Source organism: Gadus morhua, chromosome 21, assembly GCF_902167405.1.
Source record: "Gadus morhua chromosome 21, gadMor3.0, whole genome shotgun sequence".
NCBI lineage: Eukaryota > Metazoa > Chordata > Actinopteri > Gadiformes > Gadidae > Gadus > Gadus morhua.
The window spans coordinates 657,490-678,208 of NC_044068.1; the positions used below are offsets into that span (position 1 = coordinate 657,490).

At 51.2% G+C, this 20,719-nt stretch overlaps 3 protein-coding genes across 5 annotated transcripts; 1 reads left to right on the forward strand and 2 right to left on the reverse strand.

Annotated features, from left to right (window-relative positions):
* Positions 1-2,613: 2,613 nt before the first annotated feature.
* On the reverse strand, positions 2,614-6,843 carry LOC115534301 (forkhead box protein A2). The gene is made up of 3 exons (XM_030345190.1): positions 6,527-6,843; positions 4,897-6,412; positions 2,614-4,266 (listed from the first exon to the last, which is right to left on the reverse strand). Exons 2-3 carry the CDS (start codon positions 4,963-4,965, stop codon positions 2,962-2,964), a joined length of 1,374 nt encoding a protein of 457 aa, XP_030201050.1. The 5' UTR covers positions 4,966-6,412; positions 6,527-6,843; the 3' UTR covers positions 2,614-2,961.
* Positions 6,844-7,219: 376 nt separating this feature from the next.
* On the forward strand, positions 7,220-9,269 carry LOC115534339 (protein CEBPZOS). Of its 3 annotated transcripts, none has more exons than XM_030345252.1 (5): positions 7,220-7,390; positions 7,741-7,858; positions 7,984-8,028; positions 8,589-8,698; positions 8,795-9,269. In XM_030345252.1, the coding sequence occupies exons 2-4, from the start codon at positions 7,741-7,743 to the stop codon at positions 8,669-8,671; spliced, it is 246 nt and encodes an 81-aa protein (XP_030201112.1). In that variant the 5' UTR covers positions 7,220-7,390; the 3' UTR covers positions 8,672-8,698; positions 8,795-9,269. The 3 variants fall into 3 exon arrangements, with proteins under 3 accessions (XP_030201112.1, XP_030201113.1, XP_030201111.1); XM_030345253.1 differs by having other exon boundaries at positions 7,243-7,390; positions 8,815-9,269; XM_030345251.1 differs by having other exon boundaries at positions 7,243-7,390; positions 8,589-9,269.
* cebpz (CCAAT enhancer binding protein zeta) lies at positions 7,860-16,879 on the reverse strand. The gene is made up of 17 exons (XM_030345115.1): positions 16,643-16,879; positions 14,596-16,106; positions 14,028-14,259; positions 13,464-13,671; positions 13,263-13,351; positions 12,915-12,968; positions 12,515-12,617; positions 11,936-12,004; positions 11,635-11,701; positions 11,357-11,463; positions 11,036-11,096; positions 10,713-10,879; positions 10,348-10,392; positions 10,031-10,126; positions 9,761-9,825; positions 9,436-9,517; positions 7,860-8,879 (listed from the first exon to the last, which is right to left on the reverse strand). Exons 1-17 carry the CDS (start codon positions 16,838-16,840, stop codon positions 8,710-8,712), a joined length of 3,324 nt encoding a protein of 1,107 aa, XP_030200975.1. The 5' UTR covers positions 16,841-16,879; the 3' UTR covers positions 7,860-8,709.
* Between the last annotated feature and the right edge of the window lie 3,840 nt (positions 16,880-20,719).

The window sequence follows — 20,719 nt, forward strand, 5'->3', positions numbered from 1 at the left end:
CTAATCCCACTGATCCAACCCTCCCAGGCCCCGGGTCCCTCACCGGCCCCGGGTCCCTCACCCCTCGGCCCGTGGGGGAACCCTGGGGGAACCCTGGAGGTTCTCACTGAGGTTAGAACCTAGTGAAGGGTTGCTTTAGGGTACAAACCAGACTGCAGATACTCTCACACTACTCTATACAATAATAAACGGTTTACATTCAGGGCATTTAGCAGACGCTTTGTCCTCCAATACACACCTTCTGGGAGGTTCTCAGGTTCATGTTCGGCGGTGGAGCTCGCTCGCAGAACCAGGTTCTCGTGGTCTGGGAGTCATGAGGACTGGTGAAATGCGTCAGTGACTAGCTGGTGGTGTTCAGCTTGCGGGGGGAAGCTCGGTTTGTGTGTGTCTGAATACTGGAAGAATCTTTAATCCGTACACACGCTAAAGCTGGGAAATTAAAAAAGGCCCAAATGTTTCAGCAATGATATTCATTTTAGATTATATACTTTTTTCTTAGCGTTGTGTAGTGACTTATTAACTACGCAATTGTGAGGGATTGGCTCTTGAACATCCTGACGATTTGTTTTTGTTTCTATTTCTTCTGACAAATGGACTTATTGTAAGTCTCTTTCTATAAAAGCGTCTGATAAATGCCCTCAATGTAAATAGAGATGAGGATAGTCTAATTTTAGACTATTCCTCATTTTAGGAATAAAAACAAGTTACTTCCCTTTTTAATAAGGCAAGGCCTTTACATCTATCAGTGTCGCGTAGCCTACCTCTGATAACATGAGATTTATTGAAAACCAATTTGTAAAGTGTGTGTGTGTGTGTGTGTGTGTGTGTGTGTGTGTGTGTGTGTGTGTGTGTGTGTGTGTGTGTGTGTGTGTGTGTGTGTGTGTGTGTGTGTGTGTGTGTGTGTGTGTGTGTGTGTGTGTGTGTGTGTGATGAGATAGCGCCTGGTTCAGAATGCGGGTCCGCTCAGTGAGTCAATGGCCAGTGTTGACTCAGAGGACACTGTCTACCAATGTAAACGGCAGGTCCCTGAACGTGTCTCCTAAATATTTCGCACCAGTGCGCCAGAATTGGCCGGGCCGCTCGGACTCTCCCCCGGCGCCCGGCGCGTCCGCAATGCTCAAGATGCGCTCTCACTCGCTCCTGTAATGTCTCGCTTTTTATTTCGACATGACGCTGGTGTCGGTTTTTGGTTTTGTGAACCACCCGCTAGACAGGGTCGAACAGGGTCCATGGTGGGGTCTAACGTCCATGGTGGGGTCTAGCTTCCACTTCTCAGCGGGTGGTCGTCTAGGACCAAAAGTCGTCTGATTTTGCTGAAGCGCAACTCAAAACGCGAATATTTCAAACTTGCCTCAACTTTAACGCTACTCCGCAAACAGGACCTGTCCTAGTCTGGTCCCGGTAGAGTCCCAGTCTGGTCCCATGGAGTCCGATTCTGGTACCTGGTCCCGGTCTGGACCCAGTCTGAAGCCTGCTCGGAGGCTCTGACTCAACAACACCCAACAGTTCGAAGTCGGCAAGGTTAAATAGATATTAGGCCTACAGAAAATAAATGTTTTTATTTCGAAGGCCTTCCGTTGTTGTGGTTGTTGTGGTTGTTGTTTTTTTCTTTTTTTTGTAGGCCTACATTTAGATGTCGGTGTTAGAAGGCTATTGCCTTAATTACAGATGGGGGAAATTAAATGCCGTTTGCCTATGCCCATAATTGTATGCTAACATTGGAATAGGCCTACATGACGATTCTGAGTTCAAATGTATTTAATGATTTACTTTAGATTTGTGTAAGAACCTTATGAAGTCCTAGACATTGTCAGCATGAAAGACATCAAGAGGAGAAAAAACGATTTAAAAAGAAAGCATATAATGTTTGGTCCTACGACATTATAGTGTATAGGTCCAATATGGGATAGAACCAAACATTATAGGTCCTATCTGTGTATTGGTCCTTTCCATAGTGTATAGGTCCAATTAAACCAGTGTAAGGCCTAGATCCTTTAGATATCCATAGTCACAGTATATAGCTATGTACATACCCACAGTGTTGCATATTGTTAAGTTTTATTCTAAGGTCTGGTTTGATCTTTCTTTTAAATGTAGTTTTTTTAAACGGGTCCTTAAAGAGCCTACTTTAAAGGAAGTGGGCCTACAGCCGTCACTTCAGAATAACCAAATAACGAATGCGGAACGAATTATACTCGGAATGATCCCTTCAGGCTCGAGTTGCTTATCTGGTATCCACTGAGGGCCTTTGATTGGGGCGCGGGTTCGAGTCCGCGGTGTTATCGGCTGATCAGCCGGCCTATTGTTCTCTGTTCTCCGCGTCTTATCTCGGCACTTCTCGGTGACCTGCAGCTCAGACGTCATCTCTGGAGATTAGTATTAAATGCATCGTCCAAAAAATAACGGATATATTCGATTATAATTAAAATAGAGAAAATTAAGGTTTATCTTCTTTGATTTAAATTGTATGATCTAAAGTTAAAACAATTAGGCCCAGTATATAATACCTTTCCCTCATTATTGGAATCATTTAAATCGCCTAGTTGAAATATTTTTCCCGGTTTTCCCAATACCTTTTTACTAGAATAAAAAATAACATTTTAGGAGACAACATTCAGATTATATTTTAATATAAAGATTTTTTTTCTAGACAAATACGGATGGCATTGTTCGTTTATTTACGTCGCATCCTTAGAAAAGAGCATCACGGAGCTGCTCCCACAGACCCTCCGGACGGGGCTCCAACACCTCAGCCAACCAACGAACCAAGCGCTCATTTATACAAATACACGGTCCGTCTCACAGTCCCCTAGTCCCGGGTACAGTCCCGGGTCCAGTCCGCTCCGACAGCCCCCCAGTCCGGCGTCTAGGCCGCTCCGACAGCCCCCCAGTAGTCCCGCGTCCAGGCCGCTCCGACAGCCCCCCTGTATAGTCCCGGGTACAGCCTCAGGTCCAGGCCTCTCACGTGGAGTTCATGACCGGCCGGGAGTACACCCCCTGGTAGTAGGAGGTGTCGGCGGGCGTGGAGCCATCGAACGAGGCCTTGGCGGCCATGGGCCCCATGCAGAGGGCCCCTGAGCCGGCGGTGGACCCGTACCCGTAGCCCATGACCTGGTCGTACGTCCGCAGGTCCATCCTGTGCTGCTGGTGGCTCTGCTGCTCCGACATGAGGTTGTTGATGGAGAACGGGTGGTTGAAGGAGTAGTGGTGATGGAGCGGGTGGTGCTCAGGTTTCAGCTGTCCCGCGGTGTGCGCGTCGTGCACGAGCACCGAGTGTGGGTGATTGGGATGATGATGATGATGGGCGAAGAGCTGGTGCGTCTGGAGCGCGGGAGACGGAAGGCGCGCGGGGCTGGTGGTGGACACCTCGTGCGCCCGCAGCGGTTTGGACTCGCTGGCCGCCGCCGCAGTTGCGCGCTTGGCCTCCTTCGCCGGGGACGCGTGCACGTGCGGCGACTCGGTCCCCGCGCCGCGGCTGTCCGTGCAGCTGGCCACCGCGCCCGCTTCGCACGAGGGCTTCCCCCCCGCGGCGGGCTCCTTGCACACCTTGATCTCGCACTTGAAGCGCTTCTGCCGCCGGAGGTAGCAGCCGTTCTCGAACATGTTTCCCGAGTCGGGGTGCAGCGCCCAGAACGAGCCCTTTCCGGGCTTGTCGGAGGAGCGCGGGACCTTGATGAAGCAGTCGTTGAAGGAAAGCGAGTGGCGGATGGAGTTCTGCCAGCGCTGCTGGTTCTGCCGGTAGAACGGGAACAGGTCCATGATCCACTGGTAGATCTCGTTCAGGGTCAGCATCTTGGAGCCGGACTGCTGCAGGGCCATCGTGATCAGCGAGATGTACGAGTACGGGGGCTTCGCGTGCGTGTAGCTCCGCCGGTAGGATTTCGGTGGCTCGCGCGCGCGGCCAAGGTTGGCCTGGTGGCCACCGTACACCGGGCTCATCACGGACACGCCGCCGTAGGGCGTCAGTGCGTTCATGGACGCGGACTGCGCGCCCAGGGGGCTCGTGCTGCCCCCTCCCGCGGACATCATCCCCCCCGCGGCGGCGCCCATCGCGTGCATTGCCCCGGTGCCCGGGGACATCCCGGGCACGGCGTGGTGGTGGTGGCTGACCCCCCCGCCAGGGTTCATGTAGGACACGTTGACCGGGCTGCCGGCCATGCCGCCCCCGCCCGGGAGGCCGGACATGCCGGGGGGGGCGCTCATGTAGCCCCCCATGGTGGTCATCCCGAGGCCCCCCGCGGTGAGGCTCCCGAACGAGGAGTAGCTCTGGAGGAGAGGAGACGAGGATCAGTCATCGATGCTTTACATGAGGAACGGCGCAAAATGAACCACAAAATATTCATCGTAACAATAATCCAGAACCAATTAGTGAATAAGAGAGTTAGAAAATCCACTGAACACTTTCTATCAATATAACGAGCACGAATGAACATATTCGAATGGATGAAACGAGTTTAATTAGAGGAGATCATTAGAAAGCACTTGTGTGTTGTGATGTTATCATTAATCCGACGCGATTGTCTCCGTGATTCTCTGCGTTTTAGGGTCCGTGTCGGGAGATCCAGACCTGCTCGGCTCGTCGGGTCAATATTTGATCGCAAAAGTTAATATTATCTCAAGGCTAATACTGAGGGTTGTATAAACAGCGCGATACTACATATAAACGGTACACTCATAGACACACCGACACACACACACACACACACACACACACACACACACACACACACACACACACACACACACACACACACACACACACACACACACACACACACACCAAGACAAACACAAACACACACGCGTACACACACACACACCGATACAAACACACACTCACACACACAAACACAAACCGATACAGACAACCTCACACACACACAAACACACACCCACCTCGGCGTCCCCGTAGTATCCGCTCCAGTCTGCGTGATCGTGGCCTTCCATTTTCACGGCGCTCAGCATTGTGAGGCTCGGAACGACTGAGTCCTCTCCCCGCGTCTCGCTCAGACCTGGAGGGGAGAGGAGGGGAGGGGTGGGGGACACCGCCGCCGGCACAACCCCTAATGAATGGACGGATCCCAGGTTCTGGGCGCCTGGGGGGCGGAGCCTCTGTCCTCGGTGGACCAATCAATGGTCAGCACAGGTAGTGTAGGGTCTGGAATAAAACGCCTTTGAAAATGTAAAACGTAAATATGTGTTTGTTTATTCAAGGCGTACGCTAAGGAAAAGCTTTTCTCACGTTCGGCGGATGAAAGTCACTGGAATGTTTGGCGTTTTTAATAGTTATGGGATCGCTGATTGGCTCGGAACAGAGTGATGCCCCGCCCTGTACGCTCGGACCCTTGGACCGCGCGCTCAGCCTCGGAGCTCAGGTTGAGCCGCGACGTCTGAGTGACATTTTAATGTTTTATTATTGACACGGCGAAACTAGAAACCAAACCAATCATCCCCAATTACAGAATATTCCGTGTGAAGCGCCGCTAGGCCTATATGCTGTATAAATAGGGCTGTATTTTTATACGGATGTAAATATAGGCCTATCTTAAAAGATTAAAGATATATAGGCCTATCAATATATATATGTATCGATGTATATATAAATATCTAGAGATATAAATACATAAACAGATATAAATTATATTTACACACAAAAGATGGATAGAGGGATAAACGAAAGACATCGGATGACGGTTGCTTATTTAGGCTATAGGCCTACCTTGTTTACTCCGAGTCCGTCGGTCCTTATTGATCGAGTCTCTGCGATAAGAACGAGTCCGCGTTCACCGAATCTCGATTCCACACATTTGGTAAATATGTGATCATCCTCGAAAAAACACTTTCATTAGTCAACAGAGCTTTTCCTAAACCTGCTGTTATTTGACAAAAGGGCTATTTAATCCATTTATTTGTCTACGGTCATGTCCTTAAAAAAATATTAAAAAAAAACATTGTTGCCATCGAGTTTTATGAATGATTATTATAGCCCTATAATGGGCTATAGGCTGAATCAGTATGTGAAGGCGATCCTTAACATTATGGTAATAAACCATACTATTTGAAGAAGGCTAATTGATCCGATGAATGCCTTCTGCTCAGGATAAAAACCTCCCTTAGAAGCGTTAAGTTGAACCTATAGGGAAATCTCTCATCTGAATTCATTGCGTTATAGGCCTTTCCCGGTCAGATATCTGGGCTACACAGGCCTACAGCTAATAATATATAAAATATAATGGATAATAAATAACTTTTTATTATATATAGGCTAATAGGCCTATATCATATGAATTGGTCTGTAGATAGACAGTGATTAGTTTCAGTGATTCCAAACACGCCCACTGAGTTGAGTCGCGAAGAGCCGTCTCCACTTTGCAGAGCAGCGGTTGATGGTTCGAGACCCGGCCCGCGGCCCCTGTTATGACCAGAATATAATCACTATTCATGACAGAAGTCTGGCTCGGATGTTCTCATGTCACCCCGACCTGTCAGTCAAAGCGGTGACATTAAATATTTAGCATTGACTCACCGAAGCCAATTCACTTACAGAATCCCTCCGTTACTGCGGTTTACACAGAAGACACTTTTAGAATTCAGTCGGTCCATCAGCCTCTGGTGCGACGGTCTGATATGAATTAATCAAAAGGTGGAAACAAGGCGAAAAAAAACATAATTCCATGTCTTCTCAGAAGACAAGACAAGTCTACCTCTCTCTCGCCCCCCCGCGGCTGGGGTCCGTGGAGGGAAACTGACTGCATTTATACCGCGCTTTTCTAACCGGTGGCCATTCAAAGCCCTTTACAATATATCGATCCAGCCACTTTCCGTTGACCAGCCCACCCGATACCTTCTGAGCCACATGCATCCCAGCCCGGGTGGGCAGGGTCCGGTGGAGGTCTGGTCTGGTAGACTGGTCTGGTGGTCGTGGACGGACAGGGTCTGGTCTGGTAGAGTAGAGAGGGGTGTGTTGGACTGAGTCTGGGTCCATGGAACATGGGTTAATGGTTCGATTCCCAGTGTGACTCACATGTGATAATGGTGGTTATGGTATAGTTTAGTTTGTCAGCGACCTCATCATCGGTTGTCCATGTGAAAATTTACATTTAAATGAACAATACACTATGAGAACCGACATTCAGTTGCACACTTAAACATTAAATCAACACATGTGCTCAGTAACCAAATATTATAAAACGAACACATTCGTTTCGACTTCTGACATATTTGTGCCAACCGGGACTCCGTACTCCGGAAGTCGAATGCATGTATCAGATATCCGCGGTGTGTAGTCCTCAGTTGTAGTCCTCGGAGTTGTAGTCCTGCCGACAGTGGAACTTTTGGTTGTCTTAAGATCCACGGTTCATATCCTCCAGCTGGTGTGACTCAAACCACGGTACGTCTGATGTTCAGCTGTGACTGTAGACCCGGGAGGAGTAGCGGTCCACCTGAGGTCATGTTCATGAGGACCAGACAGGGTTGCCAGATTGGGCCAGATTTCCCTCACAATCTGGGAACCCTGCCCACAGAAGTACCAGCTACTACTGTCGTAAAACGATAGCCAGCCATAGATTTAAGACTAAAGCAGGTTAAACAAAGCTTGTTCGTGATTCAACCATTCTCTCTACGACTACGCACTGAGGTAGAGATGCTAGGTATGATTGCAAAGTGTTTGTACGGCTTTCTGATCGCGGAATGTGCTGTGCTGTTATGCCATGATCTCGCTGTAACCCGCGGGATCTGCAGATGGCCCCCAGGACGCTCGAGCCCCTGGCCAAGCGGCTCTTCAAAGGCCTCATCGCCCTCGAGCTGCTAGGTGTGTTCGGCGCGTACGGCCTCTTCCACAAGATGAACACGAGTCAAGGTACGGCTTTAAAAACGGTTTATTGAACAGCAAAAAATAATGACATATAAAGGGTAATCTGACGGACATTTCAACGTGTCCGTTTGATAGTATGTACACATTTAAACCGTCACTCTGTCCCGTAGACTTCAGGAACACCATGAACCGACGGCTCCCGTCTGTACTGGAAGGTAAGAACGATATTATGCTATTTTATTTAGAAGGACTAAGGCGTAAACTGCTGCAGTGAGCTTTAAAGATGGGCACACCAAGTGAAAACCAATCCCTCTATAACAGCCAATGAGAAGACCAATTTAAACGGGCCCATCTTCTGATTGGTCACAACAAGGCAATCCACTGGTGGTGACGTCACAAGTGGGAGGGTCCACCCTCCAGTACAGTCCCACTTGTAATGTCAAAGGATCAATAAAAAAAACAAAAAACGTTTGTAATGGCTCATCAGCCTTATAGCAGGTGGTAAAAACATGCCCGTTAAGATATCAGTTCAATTGTGAGATTGCCAATATTTTATCCTTGATTGCATATGAAATGCTTCGGGTCCAAACACAAAACATGGACGTCCCTCATCACCCATTGGCTGGTCAGTCATCCCTCTCGCTTAGAACGTTGACGTAACTCGTGAACTTTGTTAGCTACTAACATGACAGAAAACGCTTTGTTCAAACCGTCCAGTCAGACCTCTGAACCTCCATTCTCCTGAATGAGACTTAAATACGTCTTTCCCTTCCAGTATACTACCAGTCCAACGAATGGGCGGGGGTCTACGGCATCCGGGAGCAGGACCACCAGACCTGGTCCTCTAAGTCCGACTGACCCCCCCAGGACCAGAACCAGAACCAGGTCGGAGGAAGTTACTTTTTCTTCTTGAAAACCTTTTTGGCCATTTTGGCTTTCCCCGCCACCTTGGCCTTAACAAAGTCCTTCTTCTTGTTGAAGGCGGTCTTCTTCTTCCTCAGGGTCTGGGCGTCGCGGCCGTGCACCCAGTCGTCTCGCTTGGACTCCCACTTCAGCTGCTTCAGCCCTGGGGGGGAGAGAGGGGTGAGGGGGGAGAGAGAGGGGTGAGGCTGCGTTCTGATACCAGAGTCCCGCTCCATGGCTTCGGGAACAAACCCGTCTGCATCGTCAACTCGGTCCGCAAAGATCTCTCAAAGTCGGACATCAGGAGAACGTAAATCCCGACGAATGATATGAACTCTACAGATTTCTTCTACGGACTTGAGGTTAGGGTTGCTGACGTTGTTCATAACCCCCTCATGAAGCAGCACTCTGATATTACGATAGCCAGTTGTGATTGGTCCCTTCAAAGGGAAGGACGTCTCTAAGCGCTGTGACGGAGCCAGGACCTCTGGGACTTATAGCTTCATCCGGCTAGCATCTAGCTACTATAATAAAGTTATGATTTAACCAGCAACGATGGTTTGTGTTTCATCTCTCTGCGTTTCCGGTTTCTCCTTAATAGGCACGTGGAATATTTTACTGTAGAAATTGTATTCTGAATGTTCTCCCCTCAAAGGTCAGCTTTTGTAATTCTTCCAGAACCCTCGGGCTAGCGTGCGCTGGTTCAAACCGGACCCTACCTGCTTTGTCTTTGTTGGCCATGGCGTTCATCCCGATGTTGTCGAACTTGGAGCCGGCGTTCTCGTCCAGCATCGATCCGAACTGAACACAAAAACAAAAGTTAGCGTGGCCAGCGGTAAGCGGGTCGCACTTCCCAGCAGCCTCTAGGTTCGGTCCTCAAAGGACTGGGTCCCAGTAGGACCTTGGGCTGGTCTAGACAGGACCGGTCCCGTCAACAGAGTCAAAGTCCTCCTCAGACCGGTCCTGCCAGCCAGGGCTGGCCCAGTACGAGTCCCAGTACGAGTCCCAGTCCAACCAGTCAGGACCGGAGTACATGTTGCTCACCTCCTCAGCCGACGTGAACAGGCCGGCGTCCTTCCTCCCCCTCTTCCTCTTCCCTCCGGCCGGTCCTGGTAGGAAACACGACAGTTAGTGACTGGGTCTGGTTCTACCTGGACTGAAGGGGGCGCTATACCGGGGTGGACCCCGCCCGGGGCAGAGCTCCTCAACACAATCCAGCAGTTTGAGCTCCGCCCACTCTGACGCTGTGAACAGATTCAAGATTACCCAGGATCCTTAGCGAACAGACCAACCCAGAGGTTAAGAGGCACTGACCTATGGAGCCGGAGAAGTCCAGCTCTGCAGGAGCCTTCCTCTTGTTCTTCTTACTGGGGGGTGTGGCTTCTGGAAGCCCCTCCTCTTCTTCGGAATCTACACACAAAACCAACCAGGTGAGCTTCTTCATTGTTGGTGGTAAACGGCACCATGCATTTGAATTGAACGAGTGAATTATCAGTGAATTGAACTTCTTGGCAGCTGAAACACGATGACCTGCTTTTGAGATGTTTGCTTGAAACATGACCTCCATCACTTCCTGTGTGTTGAACAATTGTGTGTTTGTTGTGACGGTGTCTGTGTGTGTTCCCACCCACCATCAAAAGCGAAATCTTCATCGTCACCTTCCTCGAGCTCAGGAACTGCAGAACCAGAGAAAAGAAGTTCATCAGATCAGAACTAGTACAAGTCCCCTTTACATTTACCTTTAGCAGACGCTTTTATCCGAAGGTACTTACAAAAAGTCAATTTTTCAGAAGAAGGAGAAACCACGTTATATCGCTGTCGGTACAGTAAGGATGTTCATAGTACCAAGCACTAACATTTACTAGGTGCACCCATTCCCTGTATACAGCAAAGACAGCTAGGATAAGACGCTACACAATGCCTTAGTTCTATTTTTAAGTGCAAGTTTCCAAGTTAAGACACAAATGAAGGTCTGAAACCACAACATCTTCCTCACCCTCCTCATCGTCGTCGTCTTCGTCGTTCACGAAGGTCCCTCCCTCCTCCCCCATCTCGTCTCCGAAGTCCTCCTCGTCCAGGCTGCCCAGAGAGATCTCGTCGTCGTCCAGGTCGTCCAGGTCCGAGTCATCCGAGCCCGACTCATTGGTCGGAGTCTTCACGTTGCTACGGGAGAAAAGAGAGAGTCGTCAGCAGGTGACCAATCACACGCTGTAGTAAGGTCTGAGGTGGACAGACAGACAGGCTGACTAACAGAGCACAGATCGTCCTACTGAGCTGGACAGACAGACAGGCTGACTAACAGAGCACAGATTTTCGTACCCAGCGAAGTCCAGGTTGACGTCCCCAAGGTCTGTGTAGTACGAGTCTCCTTCCACCGAGTCTGGACGGAGAAAACAATTCAGACGCATTGTTTACAAGCGACACACACCGTCTTCACACACCTGCTAATGTATCTATGAAGGGGTTACACAACGACAAACAGCATGTACTTGTACACACACTTGCTACTCTGTCTATGAAGGTGTTACATAACCAGGAATACAAGAACAATCAAACAATTTATCACGGTAAAAGTTATGTTTGTACCCGACGCCCTCAAAGCTATTATTTTATTTCTTTCTCATCTTGGTCCAATCTTACCGAGAATCCTCTCAAACTCGTCGTCCTCCACGTCCTCTAAGCTCTCCGTGTCGCTGCCCCCTGGTGGCCGGCGGAGGAACTTATCCGCGGCGCGCTTCTTGAAGTACCTGCAAGGGGAATTAGTAATCCAGAACAGATAGTTGATGTTATATTGTAGTTAAGCTACAATACTGCGTTATAATAAAGAGTTATACTGTCGTAATTCTACCATACAGTGTTAATGTAACAGGTTATTGGTAACCATGATGAATGATCAGTTAAATGAATACGGTTCTTACCGGTGGAAGAACACCTGGTCCACGGGGATCTGGCTCTCGTCCTTATCCAGGAACTCCTTGCAGTTCACTGACAAAATAAACAACAAAGGGTTAACCAAGCGTTACCACAGTCCAACAAAATTGTGTTCTAATACCCTGTTTAGTTCCCGTTAAATGATCTGTCAGCAAGAGGAACCGTGATTTAAATACAATGTCTTCTGAGGAGACAAATGTTTTCTAAAGTAAATTAGAGTTTGAAGGTCAAACGTAAAGACAGTGTATATCAGTGGGTGTCTCCATCCTGGAGCAGACGGTCTCTCACCGGCCAGCGAGCGGATCTTGTTCTGGGCCAGCTTATGCTGCGGACGCATCACCGTGGCCTCCGTGTTCTCTACAGAACAGGACAGACGTTAGACATGGAACAAGACCGTCACTGTGTTCTCTACAGAACAGGACAGACGTTAGACATGGAACAAGACCGTCACTGTGTTCTCTACAGAACAGGACAGACGTTAGACATGGAACAAGACCGTCACTGTGTTCTCTACAGGACAGACATTAGACAGGGAACAAGACCGTCACTGTGTTCTCTACAGGACAGACATTAGACATGGAACACGTTCTTTCAGCGGTCTGATGCTCAGCTCTGAACAGTTGAATGCTCTGATCCGTTAATAAAATCAATGTTCAGTTTTACATTTGATTTTGTTTCTGTAAGCCATCATATTTTATACAATGAGTGTTGAACTTCTAAACATTACGGTGTTAACCTTTCAGACTATCGTCACTGTAAATGCAGTTATAAATCAGTGTATTTTATTATTGACATAATCTACTTTAATTTTCCATTCCAGTGAGAGAGAGGGAGAGAGAGAGATGTAGATATAGATAGATAGATTACGTTTTCCCTTCAGCTGCTTGGGGTTCCTGAAGACGAAGCGGTCGAGGAAGCGAATCAGAGTGAAGTCCTGGAGCGGATCTCCGGTGTACTGGACCGAGTCCCCCTGGTCAGAGGAGAGTCAGGGTTATCACCATGGTTACAGCAGGCAGACTCACACACACACACACACACACACGTGCGCGCACACAGACAACACACAACACACACACACACACACTCGTCTCTACTCAGGTCGGTTTCGCCAACGACTGAGTACATGGAAGTCATTTAGCCGGATGATCTCAGTAACAGACGCTACGGAACAGACCCCCCCCCGACCGGGCTGGGTGGTTTGACCCCCGATCGGGCGTGATCTCCTCCGACGTGGGAGGAGCTAGAGATGGAGGGGGTGGAGCTGTACCTGCAGGATGGTCTTGGCGAACAGGGAGACGGACGGGTGGAAGTGGAGAGACAGCTGGACGGGAGAGACACGGTTCAGCAGAGGAAGAGAGAGACACGCGTCAGCCACTCATTGATACTGTTTACACCATTGGTCCTGGCTGTTCTGTTTGTCTTTATTCTAGCATCTATTTATGTTTTCCTGAGCACTACTTTATACGTTGCTGCACCATATCTTATCCTGTGTCTCCCACTACCACTGTGACTAAGGAATGTGGGATTAATTATGTTCATCCATTTAAGGTTAAAGAATGATCGCCCCGGAGTCCCATCTCTACGTATCCATGGTTACTGGTCCTGCCCCACCCACCTGCTGGAGCTCCCATAGTGTGGTCCGGTCCGCCCCGCAGAACATGGGGTTCCTGTGTAAGGGGTCGTAGGTCTCCGTCTTCTTGCCCCCTGGAAGGACAGGAAGTCAGCCCACAGACAGGAAGTTAAAAAGCGGGTGGTTTTCAAGGCGCAGGTCGTTAGCGGATGTCGTTAACGAGCTGTGTGGAGTGATCTCCGTTACCTTCCAGGTTCTGGTGGTGTACCCATGATCCTTTGGGCTTTGGCTTCTCTGGCACTGGCTTCTCCTCATCGTCCTCCTCCTCGTCCTCCTCCTTCACCGCCGCCTTCGTCTCTTCTTCCACCACCTTGTCGGCGTCTACAAACCGCTCCTCTTCGTCGTCCTCCTCCTCCTCCTCGGCCAGGTCTTTGAAGTTCTCCTCGTCACCCGCCTGAGAAGAGACAAAGGCTGCTGACCGATCCCACACACACCGGGTGGACGGACGCGCCCACTCGGGACGTCACTAAAACACAGGAAGAGGCACGGCTGGTAACAGCTGATCCCGCTCCCGCCTGGTGGCCTTACACCCCCCCTCTAACCCTCTCCCTCCTCCATCTCCTCCCGGAGGAGGGGCCTTACACCCCCCCTCTAACCCTCTCCCTCCTCCATCTCCTCCGGGAGGAGGAGATGGAGGAGGGAGAGGGTTAGAGGGGCGGTGTAAGGCCACCACGCTCCCGCCTGGTGGCCTTACACCCCCCCTCTAACCCTCTCCCTCCTCCATCTCCTCCCGGAGGAGGCGCTCCTCACCTCGTTCTCCTGCAGCATGAGCCTCAGCCCGGGCTTGGCCTTCATGACCTCCGACACCAGGAAGAGCGCCCCGCAGGCGAAGGTGGCGTTCTGCTCGCAGCTGACCTGCAGCAGCCGCTTGACGAAGGCCCTGACGCGCCGCAGCACCACGTCCGCCTTCAGGGACTTGTAGAGCAGGTTGAGGAACATGCTCTGTCTGGAGCAGGCGCTCAGCCCGGGGTCCAGAAGCTTCCTGTGAGGAGGAGGAGGACGAGGAGGAGGAGGTATGGTGACGAGGTGGCACAAAAGAAAGGTCTCACTTAGTGTCTCCTCGGAGACTGAAGAAGACCAAAACAAATGAACAGAATCATGAATCGCTCTGGCGTCAACTCCGAGTTGACGCTCAAGCCTACAGTCACATTCTGTGTGTTCATATTTCATTTTCTGCTCCTCACTGTGTGTGTGGGAGAGTCAGTGTGTGTGTGTGCGCGCATTCACTTCCTGTATTCCTGCTTTGACACCCAACCCCCCCCCCCCTTCTGTCCACCACCTCCCAGAACCGACCAATCGCACGGCTCCCCCTCCTTACTTGTAGAGCGCCACGTAGTAGCGGTCCGACACCGACTGCTGCGAGTCCATGACCTGGAAGAGCAGCATGAGCGCCTGCACCGCCGTGTTGAACTTGACGGCGTGCACCACCTTGAACAGCGTGTCCAGCTGCTCCTTCACCTTGTCGTCCCCGGCGACGGCGTAGGGGTAGGCGCGGTTCACGCCCGACAGCAGCGCGCCCAGCATCTTGGACTCCACGTCCGCCTTCTTGATGCACGCGCGGAAGAAGGTGAAGTAGACGGAGATGAGGCGCCCGGCGAGCTCCGCCTCCTCGTGGCTGAGCAGCACCTGGCTCAGGAAGCACACGGCGTAGTACTGCGCCTTGCCGCTGATGTTGGGCCGGAACATGAGACGCTCCACCTCGCCGCACACCACCGCCTTCATGTTGGGGTGGCGGTGGAGCAGCGTCTCCAGCAGGTGGGACGCGCGCGCCGCCATCTTGTACTCGGGGTCGCCCAGCTTGTTGACGACCTGGACCAGCAGCGCCTTCTCCTGCTCGGGCCGCTGGGACAGCAGCTCGTGCGCCGTGGCCAGCGCCTTGCTCTTGGTGGCCGCCACGCTGTCCCGGGACACCTCCTCCAGCGCCACCACGAACTCCGCCACCAGCGCCTTCAGGCGGTGCTCGAAGAACCACAGGATGAGGCGGCGGTCGCGGGAGTCGCGGTTCCCGCTGGCGCGCTCCTCCAGCGTGTCGAACGGGTGCTGGGCGAACGAGCGCAGCTTGCGGTCGGCGGGCAGCAGCTCCGACAGCAGCAGCTCGCGCAGCGTGTCCAGCGCCATCAGCCCCATGCGCCGGCCCCCCTTCTTCTTCACCATGGCGATGAGGCTCTCCACGTGCTGCAGGCCGTGCACCGGCGCGTCCTGCAGCAGCACCGTCATGGCGGCCATGCGGTCCACCAGCGTGCCCTTGGACACCACCGTCTTCATCCAGGCTGAGTTGGCGCCCTTCTGCAGGCTCTTCTTGCTGCGGTACTGGCCCTCCTCCGCCTCGTACAGCCGCGCCGCCAGCGCCTTGTAGGCCGCCACCTGGGCCTCGTCCTGGGGCTCGCCGCAGCCCTCCGTCGTGTACTCCAGGTCGAACCACTTCCCCCCCGGCTTGATCAGCAGCAGCGACCGCTGGTGGAACTCGAACACGTCCGCGCTCTGCTTGGCCTTCTTCACGCCGGCGCCCGCCGCCGCCAACTCTTTGGTCTTCTTGGGTTTCTTCGTCTCCGCGGCGACGGCGGGTTCGCCGTTGGCTTTCGGCGCCGCTTTGGTCGCCGACGGCTCGCCGCCAGCGGGAGCTTTCTTGTCCTTTTTTTTCTTGGTGCTGCTGCCGCTTCCGAACTCGTCGTCGTCGGCGACGGTCTGCAGGGAGGCGTAGGCGCGGACGCCGAGCTTGGTGATGAACTTCTCCAGCTCCCCCGGCTCCAGGTCGTCGATGGCGCCCTTCTTCCCGCCATCGATCAGGTCGTGGTTGTCGTTGATGCCCGACAACAGCAGGAAGTCCGACTGACGAGGAGAACACACAGAACACCACGTTAATACACAATGAGCAGTCCTCCATCATCTTACTACCACCAATGATCTTCATCGGTCTTTCTCTGACCCTCTGTCTGTTTCCGTCTGTTCTTCTATCCAAAGCAACTTACAGTAAGTACATTTGTCAAAAGAAAAAGTTACCAAAAGCCATGGTGACGGAAAATCTAACGTTAATCAGGAGACACCCACTCTTTGTAAACGGAGATCCCTGATTAACGGTTAACTTGGATGACAACGTCAATCGTGTTATTACGCATCTACTACGTTCGGCTCTTAAGTACGTGAATAAACAGCCTGGGTGATTTGGTCTGTGTGACCAAGCCTATGATCTGGTCTAAGGACTGGTCGGTGTGAACTGGTCTGTGTGAACCGGTCTATATGAACTGCTCTTTATTATCTGGTCTCGGTGATCTGGTCAGTATTAAAGGGTCCGTGTGAACTGGTCTGTGTGAACTGGTCTGTGTGAACTGGTCTATATGAACTGGTCCGAGTGATCTCAGACGTACCTTCTTTCCTCCCAGCAGCAACACGTCGTCCAGGTTGAGCTCTCCGTCGTCCTCCTCCTCCTCATCCTCCTTCTGATCACCATCTTCATCTAAATACTCACTTTCAGGCTTCGGCTCCTCTTCAACAGTTGTATTATTACTCTTGACAACCGCCTTCTGGAACTTGTTTTTCGATGCCATGCTGACTGCAACCAGCATGGAGACCAGCTGACCCGGAAGTGAACGCTCAGCGTCGACTAGGAAATGCTCTCCGAAAATAAAATTAAAGTCCACGCATATTTTAATAATTTTCAAATTATTCAGGCAAATAATTTAAGTAGGAGAAATATTAAACGGCGGTTTAATGTTTTAATATAAGCAACATTTGCGGGTAAGGTTCAGAGGCTACGGTCGACCAATCAAATGCGGCTGTGCTAACCAGCCAATCAGATCACTGAACAGAACGGCCGGGTCACACGTGACAGCCGGTCTGGACTCTGGGGTCATTCTTTCAGAACTACATTATTATGGCAACTTCAGGATCTGCACACACATGTTGTTATAGTACACGGAAATACACAAATGTACATGTCATGTAAACATAGTAAACAGTCAGTCAACGACCTCGAGAGAAGGATGAGGTGATTTATAATCTCTGCATGTTAGTAGTTCTGAAAGCGCTCTGAGATCATCAAGTTAGACATCTAAACCCCATCTGAGAGGTTATCTGAGGACCACAGAGGGAGATGATGATCGCTTTGACGAGGATCCACGGTCTCTCCAGAGCCCTGGGCAGCTTTTCCTCACTCCGGGGTAAGAACATTTACAACCAGCTCGTTTCGCTGGTGCGTTTTTGTGTAATTTCAACAGTTTAAATCCCGTTGAAGCTTTTCCAATCGTATCTGATCAATGAGACCTAAACCATGGCCAATCATAACACTGATATTTAAATGTCATCTTCCGTCTCCTCCACGGTTCTCTCTGCAGGTTGCAGAGCTGCTCAACACGTCATGTATCTCAGCTCCTCGCAGGAGGACAGCAAGACGCACGCCAGGATGCTGCGACACCTGGTCACCAAAATAAAATCCACGGGTCCCATCTCTGTAGCAGAGTACATGAGGGAGGTGCTCACCAACCCTGTGACGGTGAATCACCCCCACCTTCATCATTCAATGTGTGCAGTGAACGCTGCCAGAACATTCATTCTTGTATTTAAAGTTTACCATGTGTTTTAAATCTCAGGGGTACTATGTTAATAATGACATGTTTTGTTTTATATCCCAGGAGTGCTTTGTTAATCATGACATGTTGAATATTTAATCTCAAGGCATACTATCTTAATAATGCAATGTGTTTTATTTATCCGGGGTACTATATTAATAATGACATGTTGTGTTTGTCAGGGGTACTATATTAATAATGACATGTTGTGTTTCTCAGGGGTACTATGTTAATAATGACATGTTGTGTTTCTCAGGGGTACTATGTTAATAATGACATGTTGGGACCAGATGGAGATTTCATCACTTCTCCTGAAATCAGTCAGGTCTTTGGAGAGGTGAGGAGAGCCAGGGGACTCAAACCTTTACTTTAAAGCTACTTTAAAGCTCCACACATCCGTTGATAGTATGAGTTTCTATGTACGTACGATATGTTTCCAGCCCGGTCCTACCAGACTCTCGTCCTTCATTTCTTTTGTACAGAGATTGTGGACCTACTCAATTGACTAACGTTAACTCACTTGAAGGCGGGTGTCTGTTGAAGTTTAAAACGATTGGATCTGCCCATTGCCACTCTGGATCTGCCACGACCAATCACTAATGTTTGGCCGGGAATCACGTTGCGCGCAGGCTGTAAACAAACCAAACACTGTGCGTGACGATGTCCGTCAACGAGAGCTGACTATAACGTCATTGATCTCAGCCACTCCCCGTGTTCGCATATTGGACGCAGAAAGTTTATACGGAGAAAACCCAGTAACATACCGCAGACCAAGGACTAGCACTGAAGGGGAATTCAAACTGAGCGGACGTACTTAGGCGGGCGGAGCCAGGCTAGTATGTTTCTAGATTAAGGGGTAAATGTATGTGTGTAGCTGGTGTGTAACTGTGTAGGAGTGTCTCTGTGTAAAGTGTGTGTCTCCTGTGTAGCTGCTGGGGGTGTGGTGTGTGTGTCTTTGTGTTAAGTGTGTGTAGCTGGTGTGTAAAGTGTGTGTCCCTGTGTAGCTGCTGGGGGTGTGGTGTGTCAGTGAGTGGATGGGCGCTGGTCGGCCCGGCAGTCTGCAGCTGGTCGAGTTTGGACCTGGAAGAGGATCTCTGATGAACGACATCCTCAGGGTGGGACACACACGCGCGCACACTCGACACTCACTCACTCACTCACTCACTCACTCCAAACACACAACCAACACACAAAACACACACCAACCACACACACTCAACACACACACTCAACACACACACAGACACAGACACACACACACACACACAAAGACACAATGTCTGTCTACAACCTGCAGACATCCTAGAGCAGGTCATAACCAGTAAACATGATGTGATGACCAGTACACCTGATGGTCGCTCCACCATGTGACCCCAGGTGCTGGGGCAGCTGCGCTCGGCCCTGGGCCGGACGGAGGTGTCGGTCCACCTGGTGGAGGTCAGCCCCCGGCTGAGCCAGGTCCAGGCCGGCCTGCTGACCGGGGAGCAGAGCCGGCCGGCGGCCTCCGAGGACCAGGCCGTGTACCGCCACGGGGCCACCCCCGCCGGGGTCCCGGTCTCCTGGTACCGCCATCTGGACGACGTCCCCAGAGGTGGGAGGAGCAGGGTCAGGGGGTCCGCCACTACCGGGTCCACAGGAGCAGTGGGACTGAAGCGCCGCACGCTAACGAATGCTAACGCAGGCTAATGCACGCTAACGAATGCTAACGCACGCTAAAGCAGGCTAATGCATGCTAACGAATGCTAACGCAAGCTGACGCAGGCTTACGCACGCTAACACGGGCTAACGAATGCTAACGCACGCTAACGAATGCTAACGCACGCTAACGAATGCTAACACACGCTGCCAGTCTCGTTGTGTTTAGTTGCTATCGTTTTCACAATAGCAGATAGAGCAGCTAACTGAAGCCCCTCTGTTAACTATAGCAGCTAACTGAAGCCACTCTGTTCACTATAGCAGCTAACTGAAGCCACTCTGTTCACTATAGCAGCTAACTGAAGCCCCTCTGTTCACTATAGCAGCTAACTGAGGCCCCTCTGTTCACTATAGCAGCTAACTGAAGCCACTCTGTTCACCATAGCAGCTAACTGAAGCTAACTCTGTTCACTATAGCAGCTAACTGAAGCTAACTTGTCCTCCAGGGTTCAGCCTCTTCCTGGCTCACGAGTTCTTCGATGCCCTTCCGGTCCACAAGTTCCAGGTACGTTCCACAACATGTACATCGCAACGTGTGATTGGCTGACGACCACCAGGGACTTTAAGACAAGGGATCTGATTGGCCGAGGGGCGATCTTCCTGTCCTGTGAGGCACATAGCTGTGTGTGTGTGTGTGTGTGTGTGTGTGTGTGTGTGTGTGTGTGTGTGTGTGTGTGTGTGTGTGTGTGTGTGTGTGTGTGTGTGTGTGTGTGTGTGTGTGTGTGTGTGTGTGTGTGTAGCGGACCCCCCGGGGCTGGAGGGAGGTCATGGTGGACGTGGACCCAGAGGACCGGCTGAGGTTCGTCATCATCCCCGCCCCGACGCTGGCCTCCTCCACCCTCATCCAGGTACCTGTCTCACCCCCCTCCACCCTCATCCAGGTACCTGTCTCACCCTCCTCCTCCCTCATCCAGGTACCTGTCTCACCCCCCTCCTCCCTCATCCAGGTACCCGTCTCACCCTCCTCCTCCCTCATCCAGGTACCTGTCTCACCCTCCTCCTCCCTCATCCAGGTACCTGTCTCTCCCTCATCCAGGTACCCGTCTCACCCTCCTCCTCCCTCATCCAGGTACCTGTCTCACCCTCTTCCTCCCTCATCCAGGTACCTGTCTCACCCTCCTCCCTCTTCCAGGTACCTGTCTCACCCTCCTCCTCCCTCATCCAGGTACCCGTCTCACCCTC

What these genes read in the sequence shown, in the direction of transcription:
- LOC115534339 (XM_030345252.1), top strand. Translation starts at nt 7,741, where the DNA reads ATGGCCCCCAGGACGCTCGAGCCCCTGGCCAAGCGGCTCTTCAAAGGC. An exon ending in CAAGATGAACACGAGTCAAG is followed by an intron (nt 7,859 to 7,983) that starts GTACGGCTTTAA and finishes TCTGTCCCGTAG; the next exon opens with ACTTCAGGAACACCATGAAC. An exon ending in GCTCCCGTCTGTACTGGAAG is followed by an intron (nt 8,029 to 8,588) that starts GTAAGAACGATA and finishes TTTCCCTTCCAG; the next exon opens with TATACTACCAGTCCAACGAA.
- LOC115534301 (XM_030345190.1), bottom strand. Translation starts at nt 4,965, where the DNA reads ATGCTGAGCGCCGTGAAAATGGAAGGCCACGATCACGCAGACTGGAGC. An exon ending in GATACTACGGGGACGCCGAG is followed by an intron (nt 4,267 to 4,896) that starts GTGGGTGTGTGT and finishes CCTCTCCTCCAG; the next exon opens with AGCTACTCCTCGTTCGGGAG.
- cebpz (XM_030345115.1), bottom strand. Translation starts at nt 16,840, where the DNA reads ATGCTGGTTGCAGTCAGCATGGCATCGAAAAACAAGTTCCAGAAGGCG. An exon ending in TACTACGTGGCGCTCTACAA is followed by an intron (nt 14,260 to 14,595) that starts GTAAGGAGGGGG and finishes TCCTCCTCACAG; the next exon opens with GAAGCTTCTGGACCCCGGGC. An exon ending in GACCAGGTGTTCTTCCACCG is followed by an intron (nt 11,464 to 11,634) that starts GTAAGAACCGTA and finishes TTCCCCTTGCAG; the next exon opens with GTACTTCAAGAAGCGCGCCG.